General features: G+C 46.2%; 1 protein-coding gene across 1 annotated transcript in view; it reads left to right on the forward strand.

The window, feature by feature from the left end:
* The first annotated feature begins 8,379 nt into the window (after positions 1-8,379).
* Adamts18 (ADAM metallopeptidase with thrombospondin type 1 motif 18) overlaps positions 8,380-22,454 on the forward strand; it is a 94,656-nt gene continuing 80,581 nt past the window's right edge. The window contains exons 1-3 of the mRNA XM_090357004.1: positions 8,380-8,472; positions 8,589-8,664; positions 11,914-12,230. Coding sequence (XP_090213130.1) covers positions 8,380-8,472; positions 8,589-8,664; positions 11,914-12,230 — 486 coding nt within the window. The remainder of the gene's footprint in view (positions 8,473-8,588; positions 8,665-11,913; positions 12,231-22,454) is intronic.

The raw sequence follows: 22,454 nt of genomic DNA on the forward strand, positions 1-22,454 counted from the left end.
TCAGAGGCAGAGAGGTGATATACTGTTTGCCTAAAAGATGTGTTTAAGAACAGGCACGTCTATTGAATTGACAGAGATTTGTGTTTGTTCCATGAAATATTTTAAAAAGACTTCACCTCCCAAACATTCACCGCAGGAAGGACAGCTGATGGAGTACCAGTGAGCTGAATTCTGTCCCTTGTCTGGTGGGCTGGTCCAGGGGTGGGGGAGGGGAGGCAGTCCTACAGCAGGCCCTGTTCCAGGAGATGTGAGACTCCAGTGACAGCTGGCTTTGGCTAGACCCATTCGATGGTTTCCAGCGCCACTCTTCTAGTGTCTAAAAGCACAAGTGCAGTCTAAGTCAATGGTTCCACTCAATCATCCTCATCCTCTCTCCTTCACTTGGGATCACACAGGCATTGAGTCTGGATGGAGGTTGTCTTTCTGGGTTCCCTGCAGCTCTTTCCCATGTCATTCTTGCTTCTTAGTTCCTGGTAAAATGAGAGGCCACAAAGCGTTCTTCGTTTATGTGAAGAGAGAAACATCTATGAGAAAGAGGTTGGTAGATAGCCCAAGAAATTCTCTCTCATGGTTTCGTGTAGGTTTGTATTAGTGCCATGTCCTAGAATTCTCTCTTCCTCTTTGCTGTTACTCATTGAACTTTTCAACATCTCTCTTCCTTTTTCTACATTCCTCTTCTCTGTCTCCCCTTCTCCCTCCTTCCCCCCCCCATATCAGGTCTTCACGAAAGCTTTCCTTCCTGAGGGTATAACCTGATATCCTAGATTCCTACCATCATGGCCCCTTTTAGACTTCTCTTCTTCCTTTTTATTTAAAATGATGATCTAATGACTTAGCATCTCCCCCTATCCATGGACTACAGCAAAGATCACTCTCAGAATTCCAGACTGGTGGGATCACGAGCTACACAACATAAGAGCATCTTTACAATAGCCTTCTGATATAAATACAGTGACTCTGAGTTAACTGTTTTCAAGGTTTGTAGGAGAGGAGAGAAGTAGGGAGAGGAGAGAAGCCACTATTAGAAATAGACTAAACACAAATGGATTTTAGGGTCTCAAAGTCCAGCAGGGTATTTTTTTTTGGGGGGGGGGTAATTTATTTGTCATATGACAGATGCTGGAAGAGACAGGGAAGGGACACTACCCACAGTGGAGGTTTGAAAGGTTCCCATGCAGAAATCTGAGCTCAGCTGATACCCACGGATGCGTTCCTCTAGCTGTGGCCGGCTGGTCTGACCTCCCATTAATTATATTTATAAATAGACCCCTTAGGTCAGTCCCAGCCTGTGATGAGAAGCCCAGGCTTGGCTTCCCTCCAGCCCCATGGCTGAGAGAAGCCCTGGTAGCATTTATAGTTTAGAAACTGACAACCAATGGCTCATGGCATGCCTTCAGATAAAAATGGGCATTCTAGGTAGCCTTGAGGAAGCCTGCCTCTCCCTCTTGCCTCCTCTTCCTCTGTCTTGTCTCTTCCCACAAACGTGCACTGGTGGGCAGTGGGTGACAGACACAGGTCTGCTACACTGAATGATAAGAGAAGAACCAGCTTTTGTTTCTTCCACGTACATTAACAAGTTACTTGATATGCTCAGATGGGCCTGAATTTGTGTGTGTGTGTGTGTGTGTGTGTGTGTGTGTGTGTGTGTGTGTGTGTAGGGAATTAAAGAGTTCTGTACTAAATGCAACAGAAAGGAGAAGGGGATTTTAGAGGACAAGGTGCCTAGTGGGTGGCCGAATGGCTTGTGAGGAAGGCATATCTGATACTCACTGTAAATCCGGTTCCACCTGTATGATATAAAACTGGTTTGGTGGTGATGGCTGCATGCTATTGTGCATACAGTTAGTGGCACTCAATGCCCCATTTGCACGTGGCTAAATTTGCAAATCTTAGGTGATGCTGTGCATTGTAGCACAATACCATAAAGGCCAATTTGCATCTGCAAACTTTATTAGTAACTCCAAAGCTTGATATCTTCCTGGCATAGCCTGGAGCAGTGAACACTCGCTCTGTTCTATGAGACCTGTGCAAGGTAAGAGAATGAGGTAGTCGGAGTTCCGTGGATGTCTGGAAAAAAAAGGCGGGAGGGAGCGGGTTCCTGTAAAGCTATTCAAATCCCAGCCAGGATGGTAGACTCATTTTTCTCTTATAAGCAGGATTTAGGGATCCTATCATTTGTGGTTGCATTAAAAGGGACAATGCCAACTGCTATCTGAAGGGCACAGGAAGGAGTAAAACCAGACTGAAAAGGACTAGGTTGGAGTTTCTCAGTTGCTGTGCACATCACTTGTCTCCAAGAACTATTACAAGACTCAAAGGAGTGAGATCCCAGCACAGACCAGAACACACCCACCAGGTGCTCTCTGATGTGACCATTCCAAGCCCTCTTTCTTGTGTGTGTGAACTAAATGGTTTATTTTCCGTCTTGCTACATGCCTTCCATAGTTATCACCTTTGTTTTTTTTTTAATCTAACCTTTTCTCTCCTGAGTTCTTGTCCCCTCCCCAGTATCACCTGAAGTTTGCTTCTCTCAATACCCTTTTTTCTAGAATTTAAGCACGTAAGTGCCAGCAGGGATCAGGCTTAGCTGGGTAGGTCTTCTGAACACACAGGGCCGTAGCACTGGTGGACTGCGAAGGTCTTTCTCTGTGGGATGCTCAAGATCAGGGATGAATGAGGAACATTCGCCACTTGTTCCTACAGGAAGCCTCACTTGACCCAGCCTTCAGGTGGGGCCATGCAGACATCCGTGGGCAGACTCCAGGGGAAACGTGTGCCTCATTCCATACACACCTCAGCACTCTGGGCACCTGAAACCCAGCCTGGCATCGTTTGTGGACATGGGCCACACCATGAATTCAACACTTCATGCTGGCTACGTGAAGGATGGTGAGATGCTGTTGAGGGCATCTGGAGTTCAAAAGCAGATGGAGAACGCATTTTCAAGTCTACCATTTTCATTCAAATGTGTCATCTGATTTCTGGTGCATTTGACTTTTCTTCTTCCTTCCTCTCATTTTTCTAAGCTAGGAAACGACTTCAATGGTTTTCTTTCACATCCTCTATTGGCTGACCGGTTTCTAAGCAAGCAATCAGCAAGTAATGGCATTCTCTTCATTTCCCCGCCAATCTGAGTCTCTCTCAACTACCATAGAATTTTCTGGCATATATTTATGCCTTGTCCTATGTCTGTTTTCCTGGATATGCATAGCTCCCCACTACTTTGATACCATAGGTTGATGTGTAAAGGTAAATTCTAAATTGTAGCCCTCATGAAAAGGCATGGCTTTCTGAATATAATATTCCGAGGGAACAATGATCAGGTTTGTGAGAGTCGGTATCTCTTCAAGATTCAGTAGCACCATCCTTGGGTTGAGATGAAGTCTCAGGAACATTTTTTAACCCAGTCTGGCCTTAAACAGTTCTGCTCTTTGTCTCCTAAGTAGCAAGGATTACAGGCTTCAACCACTTCTCTCCACATTTTCCATGTATTTGAAGGTTTTCAAGAAGAGCTTCTATATTTTTTATCATAAAAATTAAACATTTTTAAATTCAGTGATACCTAAAAGTTCTCTCTATATATTAGGTCTCTCTGTTGGTTCTAAATGTGTCTGTGGTAATTAATGTGCTTTTAAAGGGGGTGGGGATGGGAGAACTGTTTTGTTTTTGTTGTCTTTGTGTGCTTTTAAACCAAAAATAAACGTTTTTCCTAATTAAAGCAATGTGCTGAAGACTGTGTGTTTGTAAGAGCTCTTTCGTTTAATCTATGGTTAAACACACCAAGCAAAGCAATATTTAGGCAATTCTGAAGAAGTGTGTGTGTGTGTGTGTGTGTGTGTGTGTGTGTGTGTGTGTGTGTATGTGTGTGTTTTAAGGGGGAATGGGCATTTCAGTTGTAATGATTTTTCGCTCTGTCATTTAGCAGTGTTCTGCAGGGCTTTTTCATGATGGCAGCACTGGGCCATGTCAGGTACCTGGTCTCTAATCAGTCCTGGCTAATGTCCAGTCAGCCTTGGCGGAAACTCACCAGGCCCAGGGTTTAATTGGGGCCACCCACCATGGAAGCGCTTCCTCACTTTGTCCGGTGAGATGGAAGCTTCTACTGCAATGCACATAAAAACATCCAACCCTGCTGGGCAGGCATAATCAGGGCCCCCCATGACCTCAGGCCAGTGACCACGAGCTTTTCACACGTTTCCAAAGGGCTCCCTGACCATCTAAAATGCAAGACATCCCATCTACTGACAGAGGAAGATAGAACTCCTTAGAAGGAACAGTAACAAGTGTTTGCTGTCTTGACAACCCCTCTGAATAAATCCCACCAGCCTGTAAAGATAAGAAACACCCTCCTCCCTCCTCCCTTCTGCTATTATTCCCCAGACTCCTCAGACTCCCTCATTCCTTGCAGACCCACCCCCCTGCCAAAAATGGATTGGGATTAAGATTCAATTACTGGTTTTTAAATGATCTTCCTCTTGAAATCTGGGCCTTGCAGCTTTGTGGCAATGCCAGGGGCAGTAGCTCCCCAGCTTCTGCAAACAAATGGCCTGTGTGATGGATCACAACCCCCACACAACGCGCTTAGCAGGATGGTGTCTGTGCAGCTGGGAGGGCAGCTGGGGTGTCTGGAAGGGGCAGATCATGGTGGGCGTTTGGGTTCTGGCCATAAGTCAAGGGTGCTATGACCTTGGATCATGTTTAAAATTGGAAATGTCTAATTTAGACAGGAATGTGGCATCTGGGCAAAGCATCCTATTGGCTGTGGTTTCTCCAGATCACACAGGCAGCACCCTGGGAACAGAGCCTCACCCTTCCCACACCCCTCTGCAGTACACAGAAGGAGGATGGAGGAGAGAGGACAGGGAGAAAATGCTCACAAAACTACCACTTACCAGCACCTATACACACCCACACTGACCTTGATCTTCCGGGTCTGCTGGGTTCAAATTACTGACCCATCACTCAGAGCAATCACCTCCATCCACATAATACAAATCGCCCTGCATCCATGGAAAGTGATCTTAGCATTTTTACCATCTTGTGGGTGAGGAAATGGAGGCATATAGAGGGCAGGCTCATACCTGGAAATCCCAGCCACTCAGGAGGTTCAGATCTGAGGATCACAGTTTGAAGCCAGCCTGAGCAGGAAAGTCCCTGAAACTCTTATCTCCAACTAACCACCACAAAAGCCAGAAGTGGAGGTGTGGTTCCACTGGTGCAGTGCAAGCCTTGAATGAAAAAGCTGAAGATGATGCCTGCGTTTATAGTGATCATTTCAGATGTTGCAACTCTTTGGAGAAGGTAATTCTCTAGAAGTTGGCTCATTCTCTCTGACTCTCTCTCTCTCTGTCTGGCATTTTGGACGGTTCTGTTTTTGTGAATGGAGCAGAGTCTATGCCTTTCCATTTCTATATATTCATTCATTCATTCATTCATTCATTCATTCATTCATGGCATGCATTGTATTTCTAGTGTAAGGCCCTTGTGCCGGGCTGGGGTTAGGAGCCACGTTGCAGGTTGGTGAAAAGTGAACCACCGTGCAGGTAAAGGAATTTGTGAGGTAGCTCGAGTGCATGCAAAGATATGGAGCAAATGGAAGGACACAATCGGGAAGCAGTTCATGACAACAAACAAACACAAAAGTCTTTATCACTCAGCGCCAGTGCCATAGTAAGGATTTGGTGCCAGGTCTGTTCTGTATTCTTTGTGCTATACTTGGCTTCCTCCATGTAAAAGGAAGAAGAGACAGCCCAGGAGCTTTAAATCCTATTGGGTAGAAGAAGGCAGTGTTGGCACCCAAGTAGAAATAGAAGGAAAGTGGGTCACAATGATGGTTTGAGAATATATTTAGTTACACCAGAACCCAGACCGACTTAATTGGAATAATCCCATGGAAGCCAAAGAACGAGTACTGCCAACAACTTTCCAGGTGCTTCTGATTAACAGAGCTTCCCAGTCTCTACTCCACGATTCCCTCCCCTCTCCTCCCCGCCCTGCACCTAGCCTAAGACTCGCCAAGCACTGATGCCCAATATTATGCCCCATAAGATAATAATGGGGGGAGTAGGAGAGAATAATCCCTGAACACAGAAGACCTGGCATCTTCTAGACCTTTACGATGATATATGCCCCCCACTCTTCCCTGATGCAGAGGGCTTAGAACTTGGGCCTTTAGTTTGTGTGTGGAAATAAGTAGCCTCGTTTTCAGTCTGGCAAACAAGCCTTTAACAGTAGAGGCAGAGGAAAGGCATATGAAAGGGAGTGGAGCCAAGTCATGGCCCAGTGTGACTGATCCACAGAGGAACGTGAGAGGCCCTGGGTTCAAGCCGCAGCACGCATGCACACACCCACATGAACCAGGGAGGGCACAAGCTTACTCTCAGATGAGTGTGGACAATGTGCTGACCCCTCTGATTTCCCTTCACGTTTCCTGATGGTATGATTTACAGGGCTGCCATCTCCAGTCTCATCCTCTTTTTTTTTTTTTCTTCAGTCCACTGCTTGGTGACAGAATTTCCAGCACAGTTATGGCTGCACAATTTTGGTGTTTAGTTTTCTTTAGTACTCTTCCCTAATGTCACATTAAACACTCACCTGGGCCAGGATGGCCTGCTGATGCCTGCTACAAATGCACAAATGTACAGGTGGGGGCCCTTCACCAAAGCCACACAATCAGAATGTCAGTAGAGGTGGCCCTGGGGGATCTGCATCTCAAACTAGCATTGCGGGTGATTTCTTAAAGTTTGCCATAAGGTCTATAAAACAATTTTTTTAAAAAGAATACAGTACCCTCTGCTTAGTCCTTGGGATAAATCCTTTGCTATTAAGTTGATTCCCTCCTTCGTAGATTATAATCCAAGTGACTTGTTCCAACACTGATTTTTCTCACCAGGAGGCTATAACTCACTTCTGCCTGATATGGTGTCACATTCTGTCTCTACAACCCTAGCTGTCTTTACCTGTGGCCTGGTGGCACCCAGTCGAGCAGACTACTTATTCTGATCCACAGGTCAATCTAGTGCCCCTTCTAGGCTTGACACAGACCTTGTAAATCTGAGCAGGGCATATGTTTACCTTCACTGGCATTGTGTGGTCCAAGATCATCATCATTATTATCATCCCTCATCATCATCATCGTTCTCCCTGATGCTAACTAGGGCCAGTGACCTAATATGTTCCGGCCGGGCTGAGTTGAATTCAGGACCTGCATCCCATGTGAACACTGAGTAAGACCGACAGTGGGCATCTCCAAGAGTGCTGGGAGCTCTGCACACACACACACACACACACACACACACACACACACGCTGCTGCAGACTGTACATCTGCTGGAATCTAAGTTCTTCACCCATCTTACCAATCTTTCCATCCAACCACCTGCTGTTGGTGCCTCTGGCTCCACTGGCCATTCTCCCATCCAGGTGAATGCTGTTCCTCCGCCAGACTCTCCCCTTCCTTAACAAAGCTGCCTTACTTGGTCTTTTTGGCTTCCTTTTCCATGTCAGCTCCGAAGAGATGCTTTGCATGCGTACTTATCCTCGTCTCTTTCCCTCAACCCCCACCATCTCCCCACACATTCAGTTATGACCTTGCTAACGAAGGAGCCTTAGTCTCTCCCTTGACAAAGTCGGGGATCATGTTCATTCGCTTGGTGACTGTTCCTGGGTTATCTAACGAGGTTATTTCCCCGCTTCTCCCACTGCCTTGGAAGAATATGTTCTGTTTCCCTGAAAGTATGGATGGAAGGAATGCAGCACACGTACGTGGCCGGCACAGGAGGGCGGTGACAGGCTCCATTCTGGGGGTCCCGGGCGTTCACGACGCCCCTGGTCCAGGATGGAGCCCGGCTGGGTCAACCCCTGGCGCTGGAGAGGTGGACTTGCAGGTCTCTCCACGCTCCCCGGGGCAGAGAGAAACGCCGCGTCCCTACCTGAGCCCACCCCGTCCCGCCCCCGCCCCTCCCTCTCCCCTCCCCCGCCCCCCGCCCCTCGGAGCCCCAGATCGGAATCCCACGCCCTCCCCGCAGCCCGGGCAGCGCAGACGAGCCGGGTCGCCAATCAGGGCGCGGTGGAGAGGCGGGCGCTGGGCCCGGCGCGCTGGGGGGGACCCCGGCCCACGCCCGGCCGCAGACACCCAGCCGGGCGCCGCCGCACGCGCGGGCTCCCCGCCGCGCTCCCCCGCCACCTCGCCCCAGTGGCGGCTGCGCAGCTCCGCGCTGGGCGGCCGGAGGAAGCGAGGTCCCCCGCGCGCCCGGCCGGCCATGTGAGCGGCGCAGGCGGCTGGCACCTGGCGCCGCACCTGGGGCGCCGCGCTCCCGGGGCCCGCGGGGAGAATGCGCGCCGCCGTCCGGGCGCCGCGCCCGGCCGCCCGCACCTGACCATGGCGTGCGCCCTCCTGCTCGCCGGCGCCCTCGCCGCCGCCGCGCGCTCCGGCCCGCCCTGCGGCCCCGCGGGACTCGGGCGTGTGGCCCAGGCAGGTGGCCCCCCGGGGGCGGAGGGGACGGCGCCCGCCCGCGGGGGAGCCGGGGCGCCCCGCGCCCACCCCGCCGCGCCCCTGACGCGCGCGCCCTGTCACTTTTTCTCTCGCAGGCGCTGCAGCTGGGCTGTGCCTGGGTCGCCGCGGCCAGAGCCGGTGACAGCAGCGGCCACGGAGGCTTCAAGGATGGTGCGTATTTGCCTCCCGCCCTCCGACGCCCCCCCTCGCCTCCTCCTCCCCGGACCCCTTTGTCCGCCCTCTCTCCTGCCAGCCCCCAGCGGGCAGGTGTGCGCTGTACCGACGGGGTCCTGGGTGGCCCGGGACTTATCACAAGAATCAGCGCCTCGGGCTGCAGGGCTGCAAGTCCCGGAAAGGAAGGGGAGGGGGCGCAGGGGGGGACAGCAACGGGGACAGAAAGAAATCCTTCCCCTCCTTCACAGATGGCTTGTTCTGTTGAGAGAGAGAGAGAGAGAGAGAGAGAGAGAGAGAGAGAGAGAGAGAGAGAGAGAGACAGACAGACAGACAGACAGACAGACAGACAGGCACAGACAGAGAGACAGAGACAGACAGACAGAGAGAGAGAAGAGAAGAGGAGAGGAGAGGAGAGGCAGACAGACAGACAGAGACAGACAGGCACAGATAGAGAGAGAGAGACAGAGACAGACAGACAGACACAGACAGAGACAGACAGAGACAGACAGACACAGACAGAGAGAGAGAGACAGACAGACAGAGAGACAGAGACAGAGACAGAGACAGACAGAGACAGAGATAGACAGACAGACAGACAGAGACAGAGACGGAGAGACCGTAAGTGGGGCGAGAAATTAGGAAGTGGATACGGATGGAGGGAATTCCTAGTCTCATTTCATTCCTCTTCTCAGGAAAAGTCCACTGACTCTTGGTGAGGTGGAAACTGGGAGACTCTGATCCTCACCTCTGCTTCCTCCTCACTCTCCTCTTGGCATCTGTGTCTCTGATGCCCCAGAATGGTCTCTTAGAGGGCAGTGCAGTGGTAGCTGGAGGTCTTGGCACACTTCATCTGCTGCCACCAACTTTTGTTAGTGTTCAACTTCCTGTGACCCGTGGAGAAGGGGATTCCTCGATTTTCTCCTCCTCACCCCTCCCCTCTTTCCCCTTTTATCTATCTATCTATCCATCTATCCATCATCTATCTATCTATCATCTATCTATCCATGTATCTGTCAATCCATCCATCTATCCATCCATCCATCCACAATGTCTGACTCACTCATCCTGTCTAGCAAAAACCTAACCATCCAACCTGGATTCTTTGGTTCTATCATTCTAGTCTTTGCTAGATTGATTCCTTTAGATGAATGCAAAAACCACCATGGGATTTTCCTCAACGCCCACCAATGTGGAATTGTACAAAAGGGCGATAGAGAGGACAAGAGAAACCCAGATATTAGCTATTCGTCAAAATTCACGTTTTGTCCAATCAGACTGAGATTTCTGAATCCCCTCTCCCTGCCCTATTCCACCAGATCAGACTCCCGAGAATGCTCCATCTCTGTCTGAGGTCCTCCTCTTTGGCCAGCTCCTGGAGTAGTGAGTGAGATAACGTTTGACAGAGTCTCCTTCCCCATCCCTCTTCCCAACAGTCTGCTTGCTTCTTCTTCCCTTGGACGCAAACTAGTAGCAGGTGTCTGGGGTGGGGCTGTTGGCCTGAGGCTTCCACAAAGCCTCCCAGCTAAGAGCAGGCAGAATTTCAGAGGATTTGGGACAAGGTGGCAAGAAACAGCTTACTGTGCAAACTCTGTCTGGACCATATGTCAGAAATGGCTTTTGTAGTCAGTCAGGTCTTACTTTGGTAGAGAGAGGAGGTGGGTTTTCTATTAAGAAAAACCTGTATTCAATCAGAAACCACATATCTGCAAAGCAATATATTGGAAAATTAAAAAAAAGAGATGTGAAATACATCCTGCTCAGGTTTTTTTTTAATGGTTGAAAGAAGGGGAAAGCTTTGATTTTTTCCCCCTTTTTCAATTTCTGAAAAAAGAAATATGGATGCCAGTTATACAGCATGTCTCCCTGAAGGAGAAAAGCAAGGAAAGGAGTCCAGACAGGAATAAAGGACATGAGAAGGAGCACTGCCCAATCACTGAAAGTCACAGATGGGGCAAAGACAGGAGGGAACCATGGAACATTATTGTCGTCTTAGTTTTTTCTCTACCTTATCTTACTAACCTGAGTCTGATTAGAATATCACACCTCGATCTCTGCTAGGAATAGAGTTTCTGTACCCTTTTGCTTTGTAAGATTTTTATTTTATTTTGTTTTTGATTGTTGCTGACCATTTCGGGAAACATGAAAATTCCTCTTGCTTTTTCTTCCTTTCTCCCGCCCCCCCCCCCTTCCTCCCTCCTCTCAGTAACCAAGAACCGAAGTGACTCAAACATGCCTCTTAGTTGTTCGGAATCTTTATAAACACTTTCCAAATAACTTTCCAGCTTTGTGCCTGGAGAGGCGAAATGCAGAGGGTTTGTTACGTGTATCTGGGGGCATATTTTAAATCATTGTGAGTGGGGGTGGGGTGGGGGAGGAAGATACTTTCCAAATTCAATGTTTTCTGAGAGAAAATATTGCACCGGGGTATGCCCCTCCAAGCTTGTTGTTCAACTCCCCCTAACCTGCCCTCTAGAGCATGCAGCAATTAGAGGTGCTCTGGGGAGCAAAAGGAGAAGGCAGCTTTCAACATGTCTTTCCAGGTGTCCCCAACTCAGCCACACCCCCTCGGACATGTCTGAGCAATGTTCAGCATTAGCCTCTCCAGCCTGTTCCTGAAACTTCTGGGGGTGTTTTTATACAGAAGGCTGTGTTTTAGACTTGTGATGCAACCAGATTGTTTATAGAAGAGCTTGGAGTAAAATTCGAGTGGTAAGGTACACTGGAATTTCCTCCTCAGGTGTAAATAGCATTGGCAATCTTGAGGCAGCTGTTGCTTGTGAATGTGTTACCCTTGGCAAATTAAATCCTGTCCAAGTCATCAGTGTTGGCACCCAAGTCCGTCCAGACACAAAGATGATAATCCCCTTGAGGAAAAAATTGGTTCACCTTTGTGGTTTTATTTTAGTAAATTTATTTCCCCCAAATGAGACCAGTATGATACATACTGGCTCTATGGTGGATCATAGAAAGTGTTCATCTGTCTTCTTCCAGACTCTGTGGTGGTATTTTCGGCCAGTGTTCTAGAAACGTATTACAGTTGGGCTTGGACTTTAGTGTTCCTAGAGCTAATTGCAGGTGGTGCCAGGTCCTTTTCTGCCTGGACTTCTGAAGTCATCTTCTCTCTAGGTGCATAAGAATAGGACCAGAGATCTCTGAGTTGTCCCTTTCTTTTGGCCAGCCCATCACGAAGTGACCACTTGGCATTGTGGGTTCTGGGTGCTGACAGCTCAACTTTTCCCATTGCAGATTACGTCTTTGTCACGCCTGTGGAAGTGGACTCGGGCGGGTCTTACATTTCGCATGACGTTTTGCACAACAGCAGGAAAAGGAGATGGGCGCAGAGTGCCGGGAGCTCCCTGCACTACCGATTTTCAGCATTTGGACAGGAACTGCACTTAGAACTGAAACCCTCAGCGATTTTGAGCAGTCACTTTATTGTTCAGGTACTTGGAAAAGACGGTGCTTCAGAGACTTGGGAACCTACAGGGCAGCGATGTTTCTATCAGGGATTTATCAGAAATGACAGCTTCTCCTCTGTTGCTGTGTCTACCTGCGCTGGCTTGGTGAGTCTCCCCCCACCTCCCACTCCCACCCCATTTCTTCCCGGTGCAGTTGAGTTCACTTTTGGTGGTTTGCATAGCTTCAATGAACAGATGTCTGCAAATATTAAGAGCTAACTTGTGGCTAACTCCCCACATGGTCAGCTTTTGATACTTATAATATTCTGAATTGAATTATTATAATCTGCTCTCTGAAGAAAAAAGAAAATGTAATAGAATTTTAATTACCATTTAGGACATTCTTTTGATGTTTAATGGTCTGGGCCTTCACATTCTCCATGTTTGAGAGGATTCCCCAAGGAAATTAATTTGATGGATGCCATTCGCTTTGGGAAGTCTTGGGAGCCCAGGCCTTCTATAAATCTAACCAGCTGCATTTATCTATGTGGTCTTTGTAATGAGAAAACTGTATTTCAGTGCAAAATTGCATTCAGCAATCTTGGTCAGTTCACCTTTAACTTTGTAGAAGGATAGCCTGTGGGTTTCTTTTAAGTAATCTGTTGATGTCTTGGTCACGTAAAGAATTCTTTTCAACTGGGTGCTGGTGGCTCATGCCTGTAATCCTAGCTACTCAGGAGATCTAAGGATCACAGTTCAAAGCTAGCCTGGGCAGGAATGTCTGTCAGACTCATATCTTAAACTTGAAGGGGACCTGCTGCCCTTGATCCAAAAAAAGCTAAGACCTTGATCCAAAAAGGTAAGAGATAGTGTTCAGGTTCTGGATTCAAACCCCCGTACGGGCCCACATGCAAGCAAACAGCCTTATAGAGCATGGCTTGTTGGTGATCCTGGCTCAGCAGAATTAAGCTTTTTTACCCAAGGAGGCAGAACATTTAAAAGCATTTAGGACGTGTGATTTTTCTCTCTTGTAATGCTCGTCTGTTGAACAGCCAGGCAAGAATTGTGTTGTGGATGATATTGCACTTGAAAAGTTGAATCAACCAGACAAGGCAATAAAGGCATTCAAGGCTTTTATGTTGTGTTGCCATTGGGAAATGCAATGGAGAATTGTCTTGGATTGACAGAAGTGGTTGTGTCTGAGAGATGGGGAGTGATCATGCCGAGGAGTGTCCAGAGGGAATGTGGGGAGAGAAGAGGCCATTTGAGGGTGTCATTGGGAATGCAGAGGGCACGGTGTGCTATGAGCAGGAGGAATGGCACATTTGGGGATGAAGGAGGGCTCTGGGGACCCAGTGTTCTTTGCTAGTTGAAATTTTCAGTTAAGATGTGATGTGACTTTTTTTAATTTAAATTTCATAGTGTGGCCTGAATTGCAGCTACAATCTTTCATCATCACCACAGTCACAATATTCTTTGGTCTATGTGAATTATAAAGTAAAGCAAAGAGCAATTCCCAACCAAGCTGGATCCACTTAAATGATGACTCCAGCTCGCTCATGACCTGTATATTTTAGCATGGTTACAGCCATGTGTTGCACGCACACAATGCCTGCACAGATCTGGGCTTTCTGTTTGTTTTGTTGTGGCGAGTCTCTTGCTGTGCCTCAGCATTCCACCATGCTCCTGGATGTCCTTCTGCTTACTCAGTATCCAGAGCCTGTAGGAATCTCCCTAAGCGAGTGCCTCGTTTCATAATGCTGGCGGCCAAGAGTATTCTGTTTAAATTCTGACGACCACACCTACACCTACCAGGAGGACCCCAAACCCATGATTTAAACTCTGTGCATCTTAATTTCTTCATCTCTATCATGAGAATCATGGGTCCCATAGCATCACAAGACTGTGGGGAGTGAGTTATATGGAAAGTGGGCCAGCCAGCCTTGGCTGGCTAGCTGTTCCCTTTCTACAAAACATAGTGTCTTTTGGGATTCCATTGTCTATGAGGGATAGGAAATCTGATTGTTTGTCTCATTCGTAGATGTTGGGGAAGAGATTTTTGTTGTTGTTGTGTCAGAACTGGGGCTTGAACTCAGGACCTGGGCACTGTCCCTTAGCTTTTTCATTTAAGGCTGGTATTCTACCTTTTGAACTCCACTTTTGTCTTTTGAGTAGTTAATCGATGATAAGAGTCTCAGGGACTTTCCTGAATGCTTTTGAAGTGATCCTCAGATTTCAGCCTCTTGAGTAGCAAGGATTTATATGTGTGAGCCACTGGCACCCATAAGACCTTCTTTTGAATAGGCAACGAATCACCAGTTAGCACAGAAGAGTGAGGTCATTTAAGCATGGTTATGTTTCACTCGTGCAAAAGAAGCAATTGAGAAGCACAGCTGCCTGCATTAAGGGTGGATGTAAATTAGAATGGTAAGATTCAAGTGACTTGTTGTCTCGCAAGTTGGGTACACATAGACATGTCTAACTTGGTCAGGCTGTCAGTTTTCTTCTGTGAATCACTGAAAAGGCCATCTAAGGTCATTACCATTTTTTACATGTCTCATTTGATCATCCAGTTTGATGATGCTGACGGCTTATCTGGAGAGGGTTGGGGAGAGAATCGGGCTTATCTTTATTACTCCATTACATCATCACCAAACAACATTATTAGTTTCCCCGCCCATGGCCTCTTTTCCTTCATTATCCTCCAGAGATAACTTACTATCCTAATGTTGAATGTAGTTTCGGTGTGCCTATTTTAAAAATTGTACGTAAGTAGGATCACAAGGTATTTCTCTCTAGGGTGATTCAACAGTGTTTCTAATGATTGACTGACTCTCATTGCTTCCAGTAGGGAGCTGTGATGGGGAATCCTGCCCACATTCTTGCATATGTCTCTTCAGTGAACGCATGAGCATAGTCTTTGGGGTCCATACCTAAGAATGGATTGTTAGACAGTAAGGAGTGCATAGGTTTAGCTTTACTAGCTGTTGCCCAGCAACCTCTGAAAGTGGTGGAGCCCAGGAACACTTCCATCACCCTACTGGAGCCTTCCAGTTACTCCACATTCCCACCAACACTCAATATTGTTTATCTTTTACGTTCTAGCCATTCTCTGGCTGGGAAATAGTACCCTAGCATGGATGCAGCTTGCCCTGTCCTGATGGTTAATGAAGTTGAGAATCCTCTCCTAAACCATGCTGGTTAGGAACAACCAACATCCCTAGGATGACATAGGAAAAGACACATATACATGTTTGTAGGATGTATTGCTTTTTCTGTGATCCGGAGCAAGAATTCCAAGTAAAAATCCCTTTGCCAACTTAACATCTCTCTTACTCTGGTTATGAACTTCTACAAAGGCATCTGCTAGCTTTTGTAAAATGACCCAGTAGAATGAGGTAGTCTTGCAGATCACTTAGGGACCACATGGAGGAGAGATTTCAACAGGGACTTTGAGGAAGAGAAACAGGTTAGTCGGAGGGAAGATTTTCTTCCTTCTTCTAAGTGCCTTCTAGAGATTGCTCAGCATCTTGGTCCAAGCACGGTGTTTACAACTCCAGTAGAGTTTAGCAATGATAGCATTGGAATCAGAAGAGTGTGAATAACTGAAAAAGATCAGGTCATGTTTGTCTTAGGCTTGTTTGCAACTTGTCTAAGTTCACCCTCCATAAAAGACAGGCTGCCTTTTAAGGATACTGAGATGTAACTTCTTTGTGTAAAAATTTCGACATTCATGATGTTTGTTTAACTGTGCTTGAATATAGACTTTCAGCTGGGCACGGGTGGCTCATGCCTGTAATTCTAACTACTTGGGAGACTGAGAACTGAGGATCATGGTTTAAAGCCAGCTTTACTGGGCAAAAAAGTCTGTGAACCTATTATTTCCAATTAACTAGCAAAAAGTTAAACGTGGAGGTGTGACTCAAGTGATGAGTACCAGTATAAGATACTGATTCAATTTCTGATACTAGTCCAAAATAACCAACTTTAAAAGCTGTAGACTTGGGCCGGGAGTTTGGCCTAGTGGTTAAAGTGCTTGTCTACCATGTATGAAGACCCAGATTCGATTCCTCGGTACCACATACATAGAAAAAAAAGCTGGAAGTGGTGCTGAGGCTCGAGCGGTAGAGCTCTAGCCTTGAGAAAGTCCAAGGACAGTGCTCAGGCCCTGAGCTCAAGCCCCACGACCAACAAAAAACAACAAACAACAAAAAATACAGTAAACTTTCCTCAACTTGTTTAGTCAGAGACTTTTTATTTGTTGTCTGTTTTTTGTTGTTGTTGTTTTTTAGTCTTTCTTTCTCTCCTTCTTTCCTTCTTTCCTTCCTTCCTTCCTTCCTTCCTTCCTTCCTTCCTTTTCTTTCCCTGATCCTCTCCTCTTTATGATTAAGATTAGCACTCTACCACTTGAATCACAGTGCCACTTCTTAGTTTTTTTTGGGGGGGGTCATGTGGCTTGAACTCTGGGCCTGGGTACTGTCCCTGAGCTCTTCAGCTCAAGGCTATGGCCCTACCCTTGAGCCACAGTCCCACTTCCCCTTTTCTAGTGATTGACTGAAGATAAGAGTCTCATGGTTTTATAGTGCCTGGGCTTTATAGTGCCTGGGCGGACTTTGAACCTCCATCCTCAGATCTCAGCCTCCTGAATAGCTAGGATTACAGGCATGAGCCACCGCACCCAGCTTCCACTTATGGTTTTTTGAGTGGTTAATTGGAGATAATTGTCTTCCTTGGGCTGGCTTTGAACCGAGATCCTCAGATCTCAGCTTCCTAAGTTGCTGGGGTTACAGGTGTGAGCCCCTGGCACCTGGCTAGTTCTTTCCTTTGGAGGAGCATCTCCTCGGTTTGGTGGTGACAGAAACACACCAAAGCAATGAGTTTCCTCTAAAGAGGTACTATAATAATATGTATTGCTTTCTAACACTGAAGAGATACTCCAGAAATAAGAGTTTTGTGGTCATGCAAGTTAAGGAAACTGTAGTAGGTTATAGGAAGTTAAATGCCCTTCACGCTTTCAATATTGTACATTGTGGATCTATCTCCAAGAGATGGCACGGATACCAATTGGACATTTACCCTTCTTCTTAAGCTATGGATGGATTATCCTCCTCTCCCAGCATCCTATGTTTCCTTATAAAACGAGCATTTTCTAGGCATGAATGTACTTGTTTGACATAGCTAATGGTCATGTATTTTGGCTGGGAAAACACACCTGGCTTCATAAGCTTGCTTGAGCCAAGCCCCCATCTTCCTGTGACGATCACATGAGAAGACTGGCATGGACTGTCCATCCCTTACCTGTGTTTCTGTCCAGGTCTGTGGTACATGGATTTGTTTACCTTTGAGAACCTCAGCAAAGACCAAGCTTTCCAGAGTGGTTAGGCTGCTTGGCTGTTTCTGTCAGACCCTGGGTTTGGTGCCTGACTACTACCAGATCTCAGTACACCACTGGAAGCTTCCAGTGGATTGTGTCTCGTAGGAAGACTTTTCCCAAGCAACTCTTGCAGGTTCCCACTGCACTCCTCATTCCTGTCACTCTCCCTTCCTTTCTCTTTTCTTTTGTGCCCAGCAATCCTGTGGCCTATTTTTTTCTTTCCTCCACCATGGCTTGCTACTCTAATGTCCCCATTGTGCCTTTCTTTAGTGGTGGCCTTTTCAGACTAGAACTGAAGTGTCCCATTCTCAGAAGAGCCTGGGTCCATGCAAGAAACTTGGGAAGCAATTGCCTTTCAATAGTCACAGGCAGTGGGGATGCCTTGATCTCTCCTTTTCAAGCACTCGTTTTTAACTCTCAGAGAACTCAGTCATTGACTTGTCTCTGGCTGGGCACTGCCTGCCAAGCCGTCTTTAGAAAGCTCATTTCCATTCAACAAAGGGCTGAAGTTGAATGACTTTTATCCTTGGCTCTGCCGACTGGAGGCCTCCTTAGCTCTAGGGATTGTTGAATTACATCTACCCCAATGCAATTTCGTGGTCTCTCTTGAGAGGATCATGTGAAATTAAGGATTAGGCTGGATTGTATTAACAAATTTTCTAATACAGGCTGACCCCAAATCAAAGGCGTTTTCTTAGGCCATTACTCAATTTGTCAAGGGTAAGAAAAAGAAAAAGACTTTTTAAAGTATTTTTTTGGCTTCTCTCCTCTCTACCCTCCTCACACACGATTTGTGAAAACACTTAATTATTTGCTTATAACAACACTTTTAGCAACATGCCAGACCAAAACTCTTGAAAGCCAAGTTTCTTGCCAGGAAGTTGCACTTTAGAGTAGCAAAGCTCAGCGTGAGGCTCTCACACGAGAGTGCCCAGGGCCCGTCCTTCCTCATGTCCACCAGCGATGGACACGGAAGTATCCACTCCCCAGCTCCCCTAGATCTGGGGCTGTCATCAGTTCAGTGGCAGTGGTGGCTCCCTCACATAGGATTGGGAGGCTTTGTGAAGAATGCCCAGCTCTGTACATCCTTGATTAGTTTGAGGCAAGATATAGTTTTAGGCAGGAAATGGCCATTGATCTTCTCTTCTCCCCATTCCCTGTCCTAAAGGGTTTTGAAGCCAGTCAGGCAAGAAAAGAGAGCTTTGGGTTTAGGCCACCATGTTAGTAGAGATGTTGGGGTTTAGAGGAAAAAAGAACCGGTGAGTGTTTAAGACAATACCTGGCATGTAGAGAGAATAGTGGGATCGCATAAACTTCTCTAATCTGAAAATCTGAAATATTCCCAAAGATGAAATTGTTGAAGTGTCAACAAGTAGAAAATCCCACTGACCTCATGGAATGAGTTCAAAATAAAGACACACGAAAAATAATATATTAATGACTTCACACACACATATATATATATACATACATACGTGTGTGTATATATGTTTACAACAAATACATTTCATGTTTAGACGTGGGTCTTATCAACAAGATATTATGTATGAGAGAAATATTCCTACATTCTCCCCTACCCCAAATCCATAACTCTGTCCTAAATATTTTCAATGAGAAATACTTACCCTGTTGTAGTATTGACTTAGTGATAATCACAGTGATTATAGGAGAGAAGTCTCCTAGAGAAGTTTTACAAAGTCAGCTAGTACCAATCCTTATCACCCACAGGAAGGAGCGCACTTTATCTTAGATAAAAATCACCACTCAGGGAGATTAAAACTGGAGCTTTTAGATGCTGATGGCTTATGCCTGTAATCCTAGCTACTCAGGTCTGGCCTATCATGGTTTGAGGGCAGCTTGGGCAAGAAAGTTCATTATACCCCCTGTCTAAAATAACCTGCAAATATCAGGACTGGGGTTTTGGCTTAAGCGGTAGATTCTTAGTTGCATGAAATTCTGTGCTTTGTCAGAGAGACAGCCATTCCTTCTTTGTGAAGAGCTGAGATGTCCAATGAATGCAGGACACTAATTGAGGCCAGAGATACATTTGCTTCTATTAACATGAGCATTCAACATCGCTGTCAGTCTTAACTTGGGTGCCTGACATATGAAGCTACTGAGAATTCATTTCATTCTCCCTTTTCATGTGCCTAGCAGTGCCTTTGAGTTGTCCCCTCCAGCAGAACATATGTGTCGGTAAAATTGCATGGTTTCCCACCGTTAGCAATAAACAATTTGGAGAGAAAATGGTACTGATTAATTCCTGAAGTCTGAATCTAAACAGGCTTAATGATAGCACTGCACAGGAAGGCTTCGTGACCAAAACTATTTGCTGGGCCTTCCTTCACATCTCTGTCCACAAACCTAAGAGTTCCTCTTTAGTTACACTAGATGATTCTCATGAAAGCATGTTCCCACGGGTTTGTTTTTTTATCCAATTACAGGACAGAATACATTCAAATAGTAAAGTGCAAGTCTGCTGTGCTTTCTGTCTAGACAGCAAGCTCACCTCTCCTGAAGGGATGGATGCCTTTGATGGAGCTAAGGCTTTCATTTTCAGTAGAATTCTTTTGATTGCTTATTCATGCCATGGAGCTTTGGAATAATTTATCTGCCCTTTATTGCCGCTACAAGTCAAAGGGGGAGCATGCTTTCTAACATAAATGAGAGTGCCCATCATTAATTTGAGAGAAGTCAGCTATGTGTACATCCATATTTGAGAGACGGCACTTGAAAGAGATTGAGATAAGCTTACAAAGAAGATTAAATCAGCTGCTTTACCAAGTTCAGTAATAGGGTGTGTTTCCACTTTTATGTGTGTTCTCCCTGTGATTATTTTAATTTACCACTTTCAGAAGGCAGATGACAACTTACCCCAAATCAATTTCTCTGGGGCTAATGATCTCCCCCTCCCCCTCTCTCTTTTCACATATATGTGCTTACTGTGGCTTGAACTCAGGACCTGAGTGCTATTCCTTAGAGTTTTCACTTAAGACTAATGCTCTACTACTTGAGCCACAGCTCCACTTCTGGTTTTTGGTGGTTAATTGGAGGTAAGTCTCAGCAGAATCTCCTGCCGGAGCTGGCTTCAAGCCATAATTCGTAGATCTCAGCCTGTTGAATAGCTAGGATTACAGGCATGAGACACTGGCACCTGGCTATGAACACATTAAAAAAAAAACCCAGATGAGTCTGAGTCGGTTTTATATGTATCAGAGATAAGTAAAATAAAATATTATTTAAAGGCATTGGTATTTTCTACATATGTATTCCTAGCTTAGTGTCTTAAGATTATTTTTCAGTAAAATGCATGCAAGTAGGATGAAATTCCAGTTTTGGCAAAGGTATAAAAGAAATATTAACTACTGGTAAGTTATTATGTGTTAAACATTGTCCTTTAACTGAAACATAGTGCTGTAAGTATGGCTGTTGGTTCAAGGAGACATTGAAAGAAAATAAAACACCCAACATACTTGTTCATAGCTGAGTGGCTCCTGGCAGGGATGGAAGGCACAGCTGTCCTCAGCTGAGAGCTGAGTGTGGATGGCCCTGTCATCAATTGGCTTTCCTTAGAAGATGCATTTCCACAAGGTTATTCTTTATTTTCAGAGTATACGGGTGTTGGTTTCAGTGACATTAAGCGTGACGACTTCAGGTAGAGCACCAAAATGCTTCACAGCGAACGTGTCTCAGATATTGAAATTTCCTTTTGTTTTTAAATTTGGGGATTTTGCATAGATATCACTAGTTGAATGTATCTAACCCACAAATCCCAAATCCAGAAAGGATTTGAGATGACACTCAGTGTCACATTGGTGCTTGAAATGTTTCAGATCCCAGAGCATTTCCTCTCCTCTCCTCTCCTCTCCTCTCCTCTCCTCTCCTCTCCTCTCCTCTCCTCTCTTCTCTTCTCTTCTCTTCTCTTCTCTTCTCTTCTCTTCTCTTCTCTTCTCTTCTCTTCTCTCTCTCTGTCTCTCTCTCTTCCCCTCTCCCCCTTCTCTTGTGCCAGTCCTGAGGTCCTGAGGCTTGAACTCAGGGCCTAGGCACCATCTTTGAGCTTTCTCAAGGCTAGAGCTCTACCACTTGAGTCACAGCACCACTTCTGGCTTCTTTTTCTGTGTATGTGGTACCAAGGAATTGAACTCCATGCTTCTTGCTTGCTAGGCAAGCATTCTATCACTAGGTCACATTCCTGGCCCCCAAAGCATTTCTGGCTCAATACATAGCACACCTGCCTTTAGGGACCTCAGCCCCTGGGGCCGCTGTGAACTGGGCAGGAGGCTGGGGGGGGGGAGGGGTGTGGACAGCAGCAGTGAAACCATCTGGGAATGTTTTAGAAGATGTGTATTTGCTTTTGAATTTTACAACATGCCAACCCAGACTACTGAAAATAACTGGATCACTAAAGAAATAGAGAGTATACAGAAAGTATATTTATAATGAGGGAAGGGGCCTAACTGTATGGATGTGGGTTAGAGATATGGATTCTATCTGTGGGTCTGGAGTTAACCTAAGAGAAGCCGAGCGTGCTAGCTCTGCTCTCTTGACCTATACATGAACAAGGGCGACGAGCAGTACTGGGAATGTAATAAGGAAGATCCTCCGTGTCTTCTGAGTGTGCCATTGCCCAAGACTCTTGTAAAGAAGCCTTTGAGGTGTCCTAGCCAGGGCATATGACGGAGCAATTTGCACGTTTCTGCCTTTTGAAAATAGCCATTGTTCTTGAGGGGGACTGGATTTCCGTGGAATTCAAGGTGAATTCTTACTACACCCGGTGTCATTCATCACGGGACCCAAGCATTCATCTACCTGTTTCATCCTTCCCTTTAAAGATGCATTTGCCTATATGATTAATACACTGCTATTTCTATAATTCACAATATCCTCTAAACTACTCAATCTCTTACGAATACCAAGTAAGCACAGTCAAAGTTGTACTGGAGCATGGATTCCTTTTCTTTCCTCTACTCTTCCCTCTATCTCATCCCTCCATCTTCTCATCCTCCAAATTCCAA

Source organism: Megascapheus bottae, chromosome 24, assembly GCF_031878675.1.
Source record: "Megascapheus bottae isolate mThoBot1 chromosome 24, mThoBot2.hap1, whole genome shotgun sequence".
In the NCBI taxonomy this organism is placed as follows: Eukaryota; Metazoa; Chordata; class Mammalia; order Rodentia; family Geomyidae; genus Megascapheus; species Megascapheus bottae.